General features: G+C 17.0%; 2 protein-coding genes and 1 long non-coding RNA gene across 3 annotated transcripts; 1 reads left to right on the top strand and 2 right to left on the bottom strand.

Moving 5' to 3' along the window:
* The first annotated feature begins 1,073 nt into the window (after positions 1-1,073).
* LOC113218983 (60S ribosome subunit biogenesis protein NIP7 homolog) lies at positions 1,074-4,039 on the top strand. The gene is made up of 4 exons (XM_026442714.1): positions 1,074-1,364; positions 2,150-2,375; positions 2,931-3,071; positions 3,856-4,039. The coding sequence occupies exons 1-4, from the start codon at positions 1,309-1,311 to the stop codon at positions 3,973-3,975; spliced, it is 543 nt and encodes a 180-aa protein (XP_026298499.1). The 5' UTR covers positions 1,074-1,308; the 3' UTR covers positions 3,976-4,039.
* Positions 4,040-9,874: 5,835 nt separating this feature from the next.
* On the bottom strand, positions 9,875-11,497 carry LOC113219005 (elongation of very long chain fatty acids protein 6-like). Its single transcript, XM_026442945.1, has 3 exons — positions 11,343-11,497; positions 9,960-10,209; positions 9,875-9,886 (listed from the first exon to the last, which is right to left on the bottom strand). Exons 1-3 carry the CDS (start codon positions 11,495-11,497, stop codon positions 9,875-9,877), a joined length of 417 nt encoding a protein of 138 aa, XP_026298730.1.
* A 214-nt stretch (positions 11,498-11,711) lies between these two features.
* On the bottom strand, positions 11,712-12,868 carry LOC107965829. Its single transcript, XR_001706278.2, has 3 exons — positions 12,596-12,868; positions 12,052-12,491; positions 11,712-11,748 (listed from the first exon to the last, which is right to left on the bottom strand). It is a non-coding gene; the product is annotated as an uncharacterized LOC107965829 (long non-coding RNA).
* Between the last annotated feature and the right edge of the window lie 3,594 nt (positions 12,869-16,462).

Here is a 16,462-nt window from a genome sequence, read left to right as displayed (position 1 = left end):
TTCATTGATTATAGCAATTTGAATTTAAATAATTTAATTAATTTGAATCAGATTTTTTTAGAAAAAAATTATATCCATAATTAATCGAAAGAAAATCGTCAAAATTCAATCAATAACTTGTTTTAATACATTATATGGTAAAGTTTTCATGTTTTATTTCATCTAAAATATATATATATATATATATATATATATATATAAATTTAGTCTTAAAGCTGCAAACAGACTTTATGTTATTTCCATTATCATTAAACAGAGCGAATTTTCGAGAAGAATATATAGTATTATTTTCTTTGTCACTACATATTAATATTGTGTACATTAGTGATAGAGATACATCAGACTTCGGTCAAAATTAAATAACAAATCATGTCACATATAAAGCTATACCATAAAAAAAATACAAATTAATATATAAATAAGTATAGAAAATAATTACGCTATATTATTTATATTATTATATTGAATTATTTTCGTATATTCTTGTTTATGTAATTGATATAATTTATAATATATATAATTTATAACAACATATTATTAAAAGTATTTCATAAAACAGCAAAAATTGAAAAGTTTTTTGATTAATTACATAAAATTATTAATCTAAATATTTATCATGATTTGTATTTAAAATAGGCTATATAAAAATATATTTATTAAAGAAATATATACAAATAGCAAATAAAAATAAAAATAAAAATAAAAATAAAAATAAAAATAAAAATAAAAATAAAATTAAAATAATGATTTTATTATTTATTCTATATAAATATTATTTATATTTTTAAAAAACAAATACCTATTACTTTTAAATTTTTTTATTCTATATTTGATAAAATAAAATCTAATTTATAAATATAATATTTATGTATTTAATTAATAAAATATAATTAATTATTAAATATTAAATATAATTATTTATTAAGATATAATATACAATTGTATATTATATATATACATGAAATACATGAAAATATACAATTTAATAAAAATTTAAATGAGTTTCTTATCTTATAATTTTATTATCATAGAAAACACACTAGAAAATTTCACTTAACCTTTTTCTTGATTAGTTTTATGGAATTTTTAAAGTTATTTTAAAGAATAGTTACTGTTATTTTTACTCTATATTAATAAATATATATAAAATATAATATATAAACAATATATATGAAAAAGAGAAAAATGTGACGAAAAATAATAAAAAATTATTGTTGAAATTATTTTAGATAATTTTAACATTTGACAAAAAAAGTTTACCATTTATCTCTACATTGCGTAAAAGTTTGTACATGTACTTTATAAAAAATGAAACATTTAACTGAAGAAAAAACAAAACTTGTTTTAGAAAAATTAACAAAATAGTAAGTATAATATATCTATATAATTTTTTCAAAACTATTACAATTGATTATATAATTTTTATTTAATAATAAATATAATAATAAATATAATAAATATAATATAATAAATAGGTTACAAATGTGTAAATTTATATTTTCATTATATTTTCATCAATTATAAAAATTAAATAAATAAAGTCATTTATCCTTCAAATATCACAATGAATATTTTATTTTAAATATTTCATATTTAATATTTTTCTATATTATATATTTTTTTCAAATATTTATGTTTAATTTTTTATAAATGCATAAATATTTGGAATCTAATTATAATTAAAAAAGTTAGAAATATAAAAAATATAATTGATAATAATATCTTTAATTGTGCTACTAATCTCTATAGTAAATATTAAAAAAAAAAATAAATAGAATTTTAATTTTATTAACAATTATTATTAATAGTATTATTACTTCTCTTTAATTATTCTTTATTATGTTTAATGTAATATTTATTGTTCTCTATATATATTTTATTAATATTCTATATATATTTTATAATGTAAAATAAAAAATAATTATAATATATCTAATAAAATGATTTTATGAATTTTTTTGAACGAATTTTTTTTTTAATTAAAAAATATTGCTAAATAAAATAAATTACTTATTTGTTATAATAGAAATAAACATAAACAATTACATCTTACAATATTTATGATATAATTTGATATATTTTTGATATATAATTATGATATTATTTATGTGATTATAACATGATTATTATATATAAAATTTATTTTTAGTATTGGAAGCAATGTAAAATTATTACTTGATCGACCAGATGGTGTTTATTGTTTTCGAGAAAAGAAAGGCAGAGTATATTATGTTTCTGAAAAAATTTTATCATTAACAAGTATGGTAAATCCAGAACGATTAACAAGTATTGGCACATGTTTTGGAAAATTTACGAAATCTGAAAAATTTAGATTACATATTACTGCATTATATCATTTGGCTCCTTATGCACAAGTAATTATATTGTTTTTAATCATTTATATTTGAATATATATTTATTATTTTATTATTTTATTAATTTATTTATATATATTTATTTTTTAATATTTTTTAAGCATAGATAAATGATTTCATATTATTTTATCTCAATTTCATATTATTTTATTATCATTTTATCTCAAATATAGTCTTTTATATATTTTATTGATTTATTTGTATATTTATTTATACATTTACATTATTTTATATTATAATTATCTATTAATTTTATCAATTTTTATATAGATATTAATAATAAAATATCTTTATGATGCTAAACAGAACATAAATATTTCATTTTAATGAAATCATTTTATAATAAGATTTGTTTATAATTAGAATTTACTCCTCGTAATATGCAAAATATAAATTAAAATTACTTAGTAAATACATTAAATTATATTAAATGAATAAAAAATTAAATATTATTAATATCGATTCAATCTTAAATAAAAATAAAACATAACATAAATAAAAATTCATTTATTTGTTTATGTAAATATATTTTATATAGTTTTGCTCTTTTTCTAGTATAAAATTTGGTTGAAACCATCAGCTGAACAACAATTTTTATATGGACATCATATTTCTAAATCTGGTTTAAATCGAATTACAGAAAATACACCTCAATATCAAGGAGTTGTTATTTTTTCCACAAATGATATACCATTAGTAAGTAAAAGATTGGGTTATTTAATGGGTTATTAACTTATATTTTTATATAATAAATTTTTAAATAATAACTTTATATTTTTTATTTTAATCATATATTAGATTGTTGCAAATAAAATAATTAATATATTCATAAAAATAATGTAAAATAATATATTATGAATCAATTTAAATTTGAAGATGGATAAATACAACTTGAATATTACTTTATTAAATTATCTTATTATAAAGAAACAAATTGTAAATTATATTTTAACATCAAATTTAATTTTTTTATTCAAATAATAAAATTATTATTAATATCAATAAAATTTTCAAAAAAAATTGGTTTAAAAAAAGAAATCTTTTGATATAAAAAATTATAATTGAAAAATATAATTAATTAAATCAATTGTAAATAAATTGTAATAATTTTAATTTGCTTTTTGATGGGTAAAATGAATTAAATTTTTTTATTCTTACTTTGATTAATATTTTCAACAAAATTATAATAAACGACAATTTTAATTTCAACAATCTAATAATAATCTATATTAAAAAAATTTGTTTATTAATTTTAAATAATTTAATATTAATAATTATTTGTAAAATAATACTGAACTCTTTAGTACAGAACTATTTTATTATTTAATATATTGTATATAATATATATGTATTATATATAATATATTGTATATAATATATTGTATATAATATATTGTATATATTTAATACAAAAAATAGTAAATATCTTGTCTTTAATCTATTTTATTATTAAAATTTAAATTTAATAAAATTATTCTAGGGTTTTGGTGTCACAGCTAAAAGTACAATAGATTGCAAATATGCAGATCCAATGGCAACAATATGTTTTCATCAAGCTGATATAGGAGAATATATTCGATCAGAAGAATCTTTAATGTAAAAATCTTATAAAAATATTTATCATATTTATTTTCTAATATTAAATAAATATGTATATTTAAAGATTATAGACAATATTTTTCATTAAAAAAATATTTTTATTATATTAAATATACTATACTATAAATATACTAAATATACTATATTTATTATAAATATATATAATACTATAAATATATCATAATTATTATTCTTATATGTTGAAAAATTTTTGAAATTAAATTTTTTGATTTCATTAAAATTTAAAAAACAATAAATTTTAATTTTAATTTAAATTAAATAATTATTTTTTTTATTTTATAATTATAAAATAAATCTTTTTTTTAAATCAATAAATATTAATACGTCATTATTTTATATATATATTCCAATAACTTTAATACAACTTTTTCTATTTTTATAATTTTTCAATAATTAATAATAATCATAATTTTTAATACTTTCCCTTGCATTATAATTTAATTCAAAATAATTTGCTTTATATTTTTAAATATTAATTTTTAATTTAGAAGTCTTATTAATGCTTTATTGATCTTTATTTTTATTAAAGAATCAATTATGGAAAATTAATTAAATTAATTATAAATTACAAAAAATTAATAAAATTAAAAATTTAAATAATATAATGTAAATTTAACAAATTAATATAACAAGATTCTTATAATAAGATTTTTTTTATTAAAACACGGAATTGAAAATTGATAGAAAACAATAATAGATATTTAAAAAAATGATAAATTCGTTTAATGAAAGAATAAAACAAGCGATTATTAACAAATATTTTTAATATATTAAATTTTTTAAAATATATTAAATGAATATCATTTGATATATTTTTTTAATTTAAAATTATAGTTATTATATGATAATAGTTATTAGCACCGATTCAATTTTATACAAAATTTAATAGTTAAAGTTATAATAAATAAAATTATTTCGACAAATTACTTTAATAATTGATTGTTTAAAATATATAATCGCAAATAATTATAGTGTCAAACAGTCTAGATTATATGAAAAACGAATCAATTATATAGATATGAATAAATGTTATTCAAGGATTTTAATAAATAATTCCCTAAAATGAAATTTGAATTAGAATTGAAATTTTTAGTTAGAAAATTTTTTCAATGGATTAAGATTCAACTCTGACACCAAGATACAGAATTTTATTTAATGTTTTGTTTTTAGAAATTTATTATCTTTTCAATATCATTCTTAACGACGAAATAATTATATGAAACAATATATGTTTAAACATCAATGATTTATATTAAATTTAGTTTTTTTAATCTTATTGTTAACGCTTGTACAAAATTATAATAAATTATGAAATATTATAATTATAAAAGTAATAGCTAGATAACAGAAAAGCCATTTTTTTAAATTCTGATGATTTTTAAATGTATTATAAAAAATGAGATTCTTATTAATTTTTTCTTGTAGATAAATATTTATATATTTATATATCATTTATATATAATATTTATATATCATATTTATATATTATATTTATGTATAATAATTAATTAAGTTTTATATATCATATTATATATCATTAAGTTTATATTTATATATTATTAAAATGTTTATAATATTTACGAAAAAAGATTGCTATTATTAAAGGATTAACGAATTTTATTTATATGTCCATAATAATAATACATCAAGAATTGTGATCGATATAAATTTGAAAAATTAGAAATGGAATTAATTTTTTGAATTTTAAAAATAAAATAAATCTTAAATTTTCTCTTATTCGAAGCATAAATTTTAATTTAGGATTTAATCTTTCTCTCTTTCTCTTTTTCTCACTTCCATTTTATTTTCAAATTTAATAGTATTAGCCATATATTAATTGATTTACATAATTTATTTTTGATGCATTTGATATTTATTAAATGTTGATTCATTTACATTTCCAATTCTTCATAATTAATGTAGAATTAGAAAATGTGTAATTGATTAATGAAAATTATAATTAATGCAAAATTATATATAATATATATATTATATATATATATATATATATATATTATAAATTATATATATATATATATATTATAAATTATAATTATGATAGAATTATTTATATCAAATAAAATATAAGATTTTTAAAGAAATGTGATAAATTTTGGAGAATAGATTCTAGATATCAAAACAAAAAAAAATATATTTAATTAATATTAATATTCTATATATCATTTTAATTATACGCATTCTAAATTATAAGCATTTTAATTATAAACATTCTAAATTTGAGTTAAATAGAATGACATACCAAAAAAATAAAAATGTTCGTATCGCAGTATCATTTGCGTAGCAGAGTCTCTCAATGAAAACAAATACGCTAATATTCTTTTATGCAAAAAAAAAATTTTTTTTAATTTCAGTGTAATATATAATGCACGTAAATATTGTATAAATATTCTTATATCATTAAAAAAATTTTAGCTCGAACAAGTATAACAAATATTCGATGTTATATATAATTATACAACATTTCATTTAAAATCATTTAAAATCATAGGTGAATCATAATAATGAATCGTATTACATTCTGTCTATTTATTCAAATTCATATGAAGAAATGAAAAGATATGTAATCCTATAAGGTTTTGAATTAGAATGATTGAGTATATTTTTATGCGCACAATTACTTTTGTAGTTTCTTTTAATTATTTTCACATGTACAACTCTGAAATTATTAGCGATTGAATCAATTTGAATTTCAGATTATTCAATAAGTTAATACATCAAATTGACAAATGTTCATCTTTATTTCATTTAATAACTAATGTTTCTTATTCTTATTTAGAGATTTAATTAAAATAACAGTTAACTTGAATATCGCATATTAATAATGCGTGAATCAATATGACACATTAATATTATATATCCATAAAAAGTGCATATATATTACATACATTTTTTGTGTGTGTTATATTACATTCATTAATTTCATTTTTGTATTTTTATTTTTCATATATGTTACCAACGAACGAACCGAGGAATAAAATAATATTGTTTTGACAATGGAAAAGATTTAGGCTTTTATATTCTTAAATTTACACATAGAAATATAAAATTCGATTTTAGATCGATATTACTATTTTTATTTTTTCATTCTATAGCGATTGAATCAATTATAATAATTCCACAAGGAAATTTATAACAAATTGTTTGCCGATTAATCAACTTTCCGATTCTTTGTACAGTTTGAGGAAATTTTCTATTTCTATTCTTTTGTTTTCTTCTCATTTTCTTCTTTCTGTTTTATATTTTTGCTCAAGTATCGAACTAGATTTGAATATTTATATATATTCAAATGCAAGTGTGAATAAATGTCTTGGATAGATCTTGTTCTACTAATTAATTATACATTTCGCTTATCGAATCTTGTCGACGAAATACCGTGACATTAGGATTTCTCAAATTACGTAACGAATCGGCGGAAGATATTGTTGGATATCCAATAGCTATTTCATATATTGTTGTGGAGGGGAGATTAATAAAAATATATTCGATATATATTTGAATATATGTTTAAAACAAATTTAATCGAGTAATTTTCATTACTTATAAAATTAAATTATACGATAATAAATAATAATCGATTATGGAAATAATTTTATTTAAAGAAAATATGAATAATTACGTGGGAAAAAAGTGCGATGCTTATATTTCAATGGATATAAAACATAGTATTAATGGATATGAATATAGATATAAATGTAGATACTAAGTTTTGAGTATTATTTGTTTTTATTTAGTAATTTCACATTGGAATAAAAAATATTGAATTTAAATCAGATAGAGACAAAGTTTATTGTCTTTATTGATGTATTATTTCATTGACGTCATACGTCATGAACGACTCCTTTATATATGCAAAAATAAGCAAGTTTGTATTTTATAAGAAAAATATATTTAATCTTTTTAATTTGAAATTTTATGCGATTATGATTTTTTTTTATTCGTTTTTATGATTTTTGACAAGTAGGCAGGTTAAGTGTCATACAACAATTCATACATTTAATCTATAGATTTATAGATTATTAAAATCTATAGATTTAAATAAAATATTTATACAAGACTTCACTTGTGCATTAAAATTTTGTGTAACGTTAATATTCTTAAATTATTTTTTTAAATTTATTTGAGATAAGTTTTTGGTAAATAAGCAATTATATAATACGTATATTGTACATTACATTTTATTAAGATTAAAAAATAGTTATATTTATATACAAAAAATATCAGTATATTTATATTTTGTTAAAAGCTTTTACTATGACATTATGATACAATACTGAGCGTTTTCGCTCTTTTACCGTATTACTTTATCTAAGAATTTAAAATGCTTGTAATTCGTTAGTTAAATCTAATTGAGCATATGTGTATATGAACTTTTTTCATTGTTTTCATATCGAAAACCCAGTCTTCAAAAAGTGTCTTATATTTTTATAATATACATATGTACAATTATTATATGATATACTTGTAATCTAATAATGATTATAAGTATATCATATAATAATTATGATACTTTTAATTATATTTTTGATTATTATATTTTTGATTCTTTCAGATCTGTAAATAGAAATGCTGATTTGATTTGATTTGCATTTTTATCTATTATATATTAATTTATCTATACTTTTCGTTTAAAAATGAATCTCTCTCTATAGTCAGAAAAATTTGTTTGAGATATTATTTGAGATTTTTTCATAAAATTTGGAAACATTTTTTTCTATTTACAGTACATATAAATTTATTTTTATATTCATTTCGATTTGTTTTAAAGAAAGTAATCGGTAAAAATAAATGAACATATGAAAACATTCTTATAGAAATTTTTTTGATTTTTTTGATTTACTTCCACGTATTGTTCCATTTTTTCTTTTTTTTTTGCATATATATGATTTTATTTTCATTTAAAAATTTTATATATGATTTTATTTTCATTTAAAAAATTCCCAGATATAAAGTACAATCGATTTGATATAGAAGAGATGCATACAGATAAAACTTTATTATTTAATTTTTTTCTTTTATTATTTAAAATAATTAAACTTAATAAATAATAAATCATGTGAAAACAATTTATTTTTTGAATAGATTTTAAAGATATTTTCATTTTAAATTAATTTGAAATAATTATTTGTTTTTTTGTTTGCTTCTTTATTTCAAATAATTATATATTTCAAATAAAACATCCATATTGCTGACAATGTCTGAAAATTGTTTGTAAGTTATAAATGAATGCTGTATGAAAAGTTCCTTGTCAATTTTTTGATAATAATTTTATGTTAAATAAATTGAAAAAATTATATAATAATTGATTAATAATAATTATTTAAATGAATGATTAAATTATTAAGTAAGTTATTATTAGATATATTAATAACAATTTATTATTAATAAATATAAGTTCAATTAAAACAATAAATGTTTAATATTATAAAATTTTATCATAAAATATTATACTATTTAATTGTAATTGTAAAATTTTAAATATTTTCATTCTATTTTGCAATTCCATTTCATCAATTTTACTATTTAATTTTTTTGATTAATAAAAATTTTTAAATAAAATTTAAAAAATTATTTCTTTATTAAAAAATTATTTCAAAAATGCAATTTCATTTTTAAAAGATTTTTAAAAGATACCAAAAATTTGGTATGTTTTTTGTATTGTTAATTAGTTTTGAACTTGTTATAATTCTCTCTTTCGTTTGTAATTTTTTCTTTAAATTTATGGCTCTTAATGTAAGATTCGTAAAAGAATTTACAAAAGAGAATAAAATAGGTAATGTATATAAACAAACTAAATATAATGTTTTTATGCGAGACGTTACATTCTTTCTGGTTTTTCAAATATTGATAAACGGCAATATTTATAATGGAAGCTATAATCATTTGTATTATTTGTAGAATAGTAATTGATATTGAAATAAATTTTGGTATTTTGTATCTCATTGCTTTCAGAGCATAATAACCATACATTATGGAATGCACAAAATAATTTAACACCATAAACCACCTCGCAGATGCAGTATGTTCTGAATATGAGAACCATGAATAAAGAAGAACTGTTATGTGATGATACCAGTGTAGGAAAATTAATTCTTGTTTTCGTAATACTATAAATATTGTGTCGCCAAATTCCAAAAGTTTTGATAGAGCAAACATCCATGACCAAAAACCACATACTACGTCCTGTTCAATAAAGCTGCAAAAAAATAATTATTCTTTTGTTGTTATTATAATATTATTTGAATACGATATATAAATAACATAGAATAATATTCAAAAGAATAATAATTATATTATATGATTTAGAAGATTACTATATAATATTAATTTTAATATTACAGAACAAATTGGTGAACGAACATTATTATATCAGAATGTTATAAGCAAGTATTCAGAAGTTATTTCTTATTTTCATGATAAAATATTAATATCTTTTGTCAAAGATTATTGACTTTGATTATATGATAAATTTTATTAAATTTTAATATACTATCGTGCTCTGATTAAGTATATTATTAGGAAAGTCGTATAAATAAAACATTAAAATGTAAGCTCTTTCGATATTCCATATAATCCAAAGTTATTCTTAAAATTACATTTTTAAGTCATATTTATGAATCAAAATGTAAAAAATTTAAATGAAGTTAATCTCTTCGTCTTTTATGCAAATTCAAGGCTTCATCTATGATCAATGAATAAGTAATTTTCAAAAGTTTTATTATTAAACTATTTTTATATAAATATGTATAGATTTATCATGTTATATATATTTTATATATAAAATTATATTGCAGATTTTTATATGATATGAATACATTTCATTTTTTTCTTCGAATTTTAATTTTATTTATATAATTTAAATTTAACATTATAAATAAATTTAATTATATTTTATTCAAATTTCTAATTGCGATAAATCTTTTAAAATAGATATTAATATTGAAAGAAAAATTCTACTTATTTATAAAAATAAGGACGAGAGTATTCAAAATATATTGAAATAATATATTGTGTGATGTCTGATAAAACATTTTCTTTTTTAGTTTAATTTTTTTCAGATAAACAATAGTAATTCATTAAAAAATCATATAACATAATATAATTTTATGTAATTAAATCAAATACGTAATAATAATAATATTGACACTTTTAAATAATGATATACACACACACACACACACACATATATATATATATATATTGATATTTATATATGTATATTTTACATATTAGTTCAATATTTGATTTTGTTTTAGTAGCATAAAAAGTCTATTTTATTCAATTAAAAATATCTGAAAAATAATAAAAAAATATAAATAACCTACTTACCTAGGTATACAAACACTATGATAAAAACCGTGATGTGTTAATATATGAATCATTTCTGGTAATGTTCTAAATACTCCAATAATGGAAAACAATGAAAGTAATGAACTCCATAATATAAGTGGTCCTCTGAGATTAAATCTTGGTCTCTTTGCCATGTAATACTTCCCATTAAATATTATGATAATATAAATAATATAATAATAATAACTACTGGTCAAGTTATTTTGCATCCATATTCTGTTTTTCGTATGAAGGAAATTTTTTTCGAAATTAAAAATATACGAATAATTAGGTGTGGTAACTATTTCAATATAAGATAGATTTTTTATTTTGATATATTTTTTTGCTATTTATTAATTTAAAAATTAAGAAAAAAATATTTTTTTTATTTTTGATGTCAATTAATCTGGAAGGAAAAACAAAAATAAATTTTATTAAGAATTTTTTTTGAAAATTCAGAAAATAAAAAGTTTTTAACAAAATTTAAAATTTATGAACTTTTTTATAAAATTTAAATTTTCAATGTGACATAATATTAAACAATTGTATTATTAATTATTGTAGATATGTGTACATATAAATTTTTTATATGTATTTTAAAATTTTAAATATAATAATCCCATATATATATATCCATTAAATATCCATCAAACATTATAATAATTGTACATAGTATATATATATCATAAAAATGCGATTAATGATATACCTATGGATTTAAATAAAATGTTATGTGTGTTAGCTCCAACTTGTTTCTGGAGCTATGAAATATAGTAATAATTATTATGAAATCCGTTTTTATTAAGTTCGATGCACTAGATCAGAGGTAAAGACCAAATGCTGACAGTTGATAAGTTCGATTCACTAGATGATCAAGAGAAAAATCTATATACCGATGATGATTCACTATCACTAGACCTTCGAACTTCAAGGAATTGTGGTTCTTGACATTGTTATAATAGCTCTGTTTTTGTATTCTGAAGATCTTATGATTCTGGCAAGCTTTTAAGGGTTTTCCCCCAAATGGGTATCCTCTGAAATCCCGCTATGTTCGTGAGTTTGCGAATCTTCAGTGGGGATGTACAAGTATCCAATAACGTTGAGGACCAACCCTCTAATTGAGCGGTATCCTGGATCAGATTAAGCTGCCTAGAATAAATCCGAAAGCTATGTCGTTGACAGATTCTTTATTTTCCCAAAGACTATTCTGCATATGTTTGAAGTATTTCTTTTTAACGTAAAATAACACTTACTTTCCGTTGGGAATGCCATTATTATAACGATCGTCTTAGATAATAAGACTATATTATCATTCCTGCTATGCAAATTTGTTTTTAAATGTGTAAAGCAAATTAACAAATTTTCTTATAAAAAAAGGTATTGTCCTTGCAGCATTATCCTGTGCATGTCTGGATACTATCTATTTATTGTCTGAGCAGTATTAATATTCTGAGATTTAAAATTTAAATTTAAAACTTGTTTGAAAAATTTTTGTTAAATAAAGAACATTACATAATACATTATTACATGACATTGAAATTCATTTGAAATCACTTGTATATAAAAAAATATTTGTGTATTTACTTTTATCGAGAGGATATTACTCAAGCAATATTACGATATTGCCATGTATCTAACTGAACGGTTTTTTACCGTCTCATTCTATCTAATACAAATTTAAAGTGTTTATAATTTGTTAGATTTTATGGGATATATAATATGTATATATAATTTTTTTTTTATTGTTTTGATGTCTCAAATTAACTTTCCAAAAATGTTCTACATTTTTATGAGTTTGTATATATGATATTATGAATTAGAAGATATTAAAAAATATTAATGTTTATTCTAATGAATTCTTAATGAATTTTTATTAATTCGATGTGTAATGTAGTATAGTTTTATGATCTAATTTTATATTTAATGAATAATTAATAATTTAATATGTAAATATTCGAGAAATATATTATAAGAGGTATACATAATATGCAAATAATATGTAAGTATATAAAAAGTATGCAATATAATTTTGCATATAATTATATGCAAAATATATAAAATAAAATATATTTTTTAAAATTATCAAATAATGAAACATATTTCTACTTTGATCTTCCATTTCTTTATTTATTTTCTATAAAAATATATATTTACATAAACAGTATTTATAATTTAGTTTATTTATAATATAATAAATAAATTCCAATCGATATTTTTCAACTTGTATTTGCTTTTTATGTATTTTCTTTGATCTTTAGAATCAATCAAAGTGAATTTTATTGATATGTAAAAGTCATAAGATCAAGTTTAATTTTTTTATTTAATATTTACATTACTAATCAATGTAATAAATATGCATGAAAAATAAGAAATATATGAAGTGATACTCTGCTGTTTATCCTTTCATCAATTTATTACATTATGTGTATCTTTATATCAAACTTTTGTTCGAAACAATTTTTTGCATTATTTATATATTTCGAAATATTTGAAGTAAATTAAATATTGTATATAACTATTTGATATTATTATATTTTTTAAGAATTTCTTGCATAATATATTTATAGCAACTAAATTAATTAATTTAATGTTACATATTATATAAATGTTATATAATACATATAGGATTATTATTATTTATATATTTATAAATATTCTTATCATATAAAATTTTATTTTATAAAATTTTATGAAATAATATCAATAAATTATATTAAATTATATGATAATTATATTGAAACTGAGTTATTGTACTTTGTAATAAAATAATAGCATATTTTAATATCTTTAATATTTTCTAAAATTAATGCAATATATTCAAATTTAATGTGTGTAATATTTAAAATATATGTAAAACAATATATAAAATATTTTTTTATCAATAATTGATATAGAAAAAGATTAATCTTAAAACTTAAATAGGTTATGTTTTTATCTGTAAATTTGATTTCTTTATATATAAATTAAATGCTACAAAATAATAATACATTTCCACTGAATACATTAATTTAAAAATAGTAAGATTTTTTATGTATTTTCATATCTTAAATCGAAATATAATATATATTTTAATATAAATAATATAATTATTTTCAAATATAATTATTAATGTATTAAATCTTTCATAGAATTGACTATAAATTTTTTTTATCTTATTAAATTAGAAAATATTGATTTTTGCTAAATTTAAGAATTTCAAAAAAAAAATTTTTTTTCAATAATTTGTCAATTAAATAATAAAACATATAATATTTTTTCTATAAAATTTACTTTGATTTATAATCATATTATTTTTTTTCTCAAAAACATATTCTTTACTTAGAAGTTATATCATTTTTAATTCCTATAAATATATTTATATTAACGCTTATAAAGTTTATTAAAAAATATTTTGTTTTGATTCGAAAAACTATATATTATAAAAACTATACTTTTTATTTCATTGAAAGAAAATTTTCTATTTAAAAAAAATAAATTGAATCTTCAAAAAATTTTTTTTTATTACTAGTAGATTAAAAATGAAATAAAAACATTTTTAAAAGCTCTTTCAAAGTTAAGTAAATAATATTTTCCAATATATGTGCAATGATTCCTATAGTTTAATTGAAAAGAAACTATTAAAATTCAATATTACAAAAAATATCAAATATTTTTCTGAATAGAGATGAATGATAATTTATATTCTGAATTCAGAAGACAAGTTTATATTAATCTGAAAAATATAATTAAATTTTCAGAAAATTTATAAATAAATTTTAAAGAAGACATTATATTGAATATATATTTCAACCAAAAAATTAAATTTGTAAAAAAGAAGGCTTTGTTAAATATTGAAAATTTTCTGAAGTCAATAAACACAATGAATACAATTCATTACTTCTCGAAATTCGATAAATATTCAAAATTTAGTCTGTATGAAATAATCAAATTCTAAATGATAAAAATTCATTATTTAAAATTTCAAATATTTATAATATGAGAAATGTTTTCTCGAGAGATAATCTTTAAATAATGACATATTATATTCCATGAAAAATTTATTACATTAACAATTATATTTGAAAATAATTATATTATTTTATATTAAAATATATATTAAAAATTAATAGATATCAAAGTAAAAAAAGAACAAAATAATTTTATAATAAAAATATAATAAAAAAAAACATCTTCCATTTAATATCATAGAAGATTTAAAAGATTTAGAATTAGTAATGTTATATATTTCAAATTCATTTTCTTCTCAGTTTTGAAGATTTACATTCGTTTTCATCGAAGAAAGATAATATAATAAGATAAAATAATATTTTAAATTTTAAATAATAGCGAAACATACGAAAAATATTTCAGTTCTTATTGTATATATGATAAGAAATACAAATGAATATTTTAAATAAAGAGAAAAATAGAATATCAAAGATTATTAAAAAATTTTAAAACACAAATAAAAAGATATATTTTAATAGGAAACTTCAATTTCTAATAATTAATAATGATTTTCTTATTCACTTTCAAGCTGCAATAATCTATCACTTACTTTTTGAAATATAAAAAGTATATTATATATTATATAAAAAAATAAAAATAAAAAAAAATATTAAAACTTTATTTATTTATTAAAAAACTTAGATGTCTTATTAATTCTTTCTCCTATATATTTAACATTATTTTAAAAATAGACACATTTATAAAAAAAATTATATCGTTTTTTTTGTTACAACAATTTTAATTAAAAATTTGAAGTTTTTCAGTTATCAAAATATAAAGATAAATCAAAAGATAAAAAAGAATTTGATCATTGTTTTATTGTTAAAAATTTTTAAATGAATTTTTAGATATTAAATTTAAAATTTTAATTTGTTTATATATTTTTTAAATATGTTTTTATATACATATATTTTATATAATATTATATTATATAAATATATATAAAAGTATATATAAATATATATAAAAGTATATATAAATATATATAAAATATATATAAAAACTGAAGAGATTCAAACTCTTCAAAACATTCTTAAAAATATATTATATATATATTATACATATAAAAAATATATTATATTATGTACTATTGTTTTTCTTTATATTTGTTATCGTGAGATGAAAAATTATTT

The sequence above is a fragment of the Apis mellifera genome, linkage group LG9, assembly GCF_003254395.2.
Source record: "Apis mellifera strain DH4 linkage group LG9, Amel_HAv3.1, whole genome shotgun sequence".
Taxonomy (NCBI): Eukaryota; Metazoa; Arthropoda; class Insecta; order Hymenoptera; family Apidae; genus Apis; species Apis mellifera.
The sequence above is the reverse complement of the archived record's forward strand: the minus strand, read 5'-3'. Positions and strand labels throughout refer to the sequence as shown.

Coding starts and splice junctions, on each gene's coding strand:
- LOC113218983 (XM_026442714.1), top strand. CDS start 1,309: ATGAAACATTTAACTGAAGAAAAAACAAAACTTGTTTTAGAAAAATTA. Junction 1,365..2,149: donor TTAGAAAAATTAACAAAATA/GTAAGTATAATA, acceptor ATTTATTTTTAG/TATTGGAAGCAATGTAAAAT. Junction 3,072..3,855: donor CCACAAATGATATACCATTA/GTAAGTAAAAGA, acceptor AAATTATTCTAG/GGTTTTGGTGTCACAGCTAA.
- LOC113219005 (XM_026442945.1), bottom strand. CDS start 11,497: ATGGCAAAGAGACCAAGATTTAATCTCAGAGGACCACTTATATTATGG. Junction 10,210..11,342: donor CATAGTGTTTGTATACCTAG/GTAAGTAGGTTA, acceptor ATTTTTTTGCAG/CTTTATTGAACAGGACGTAG.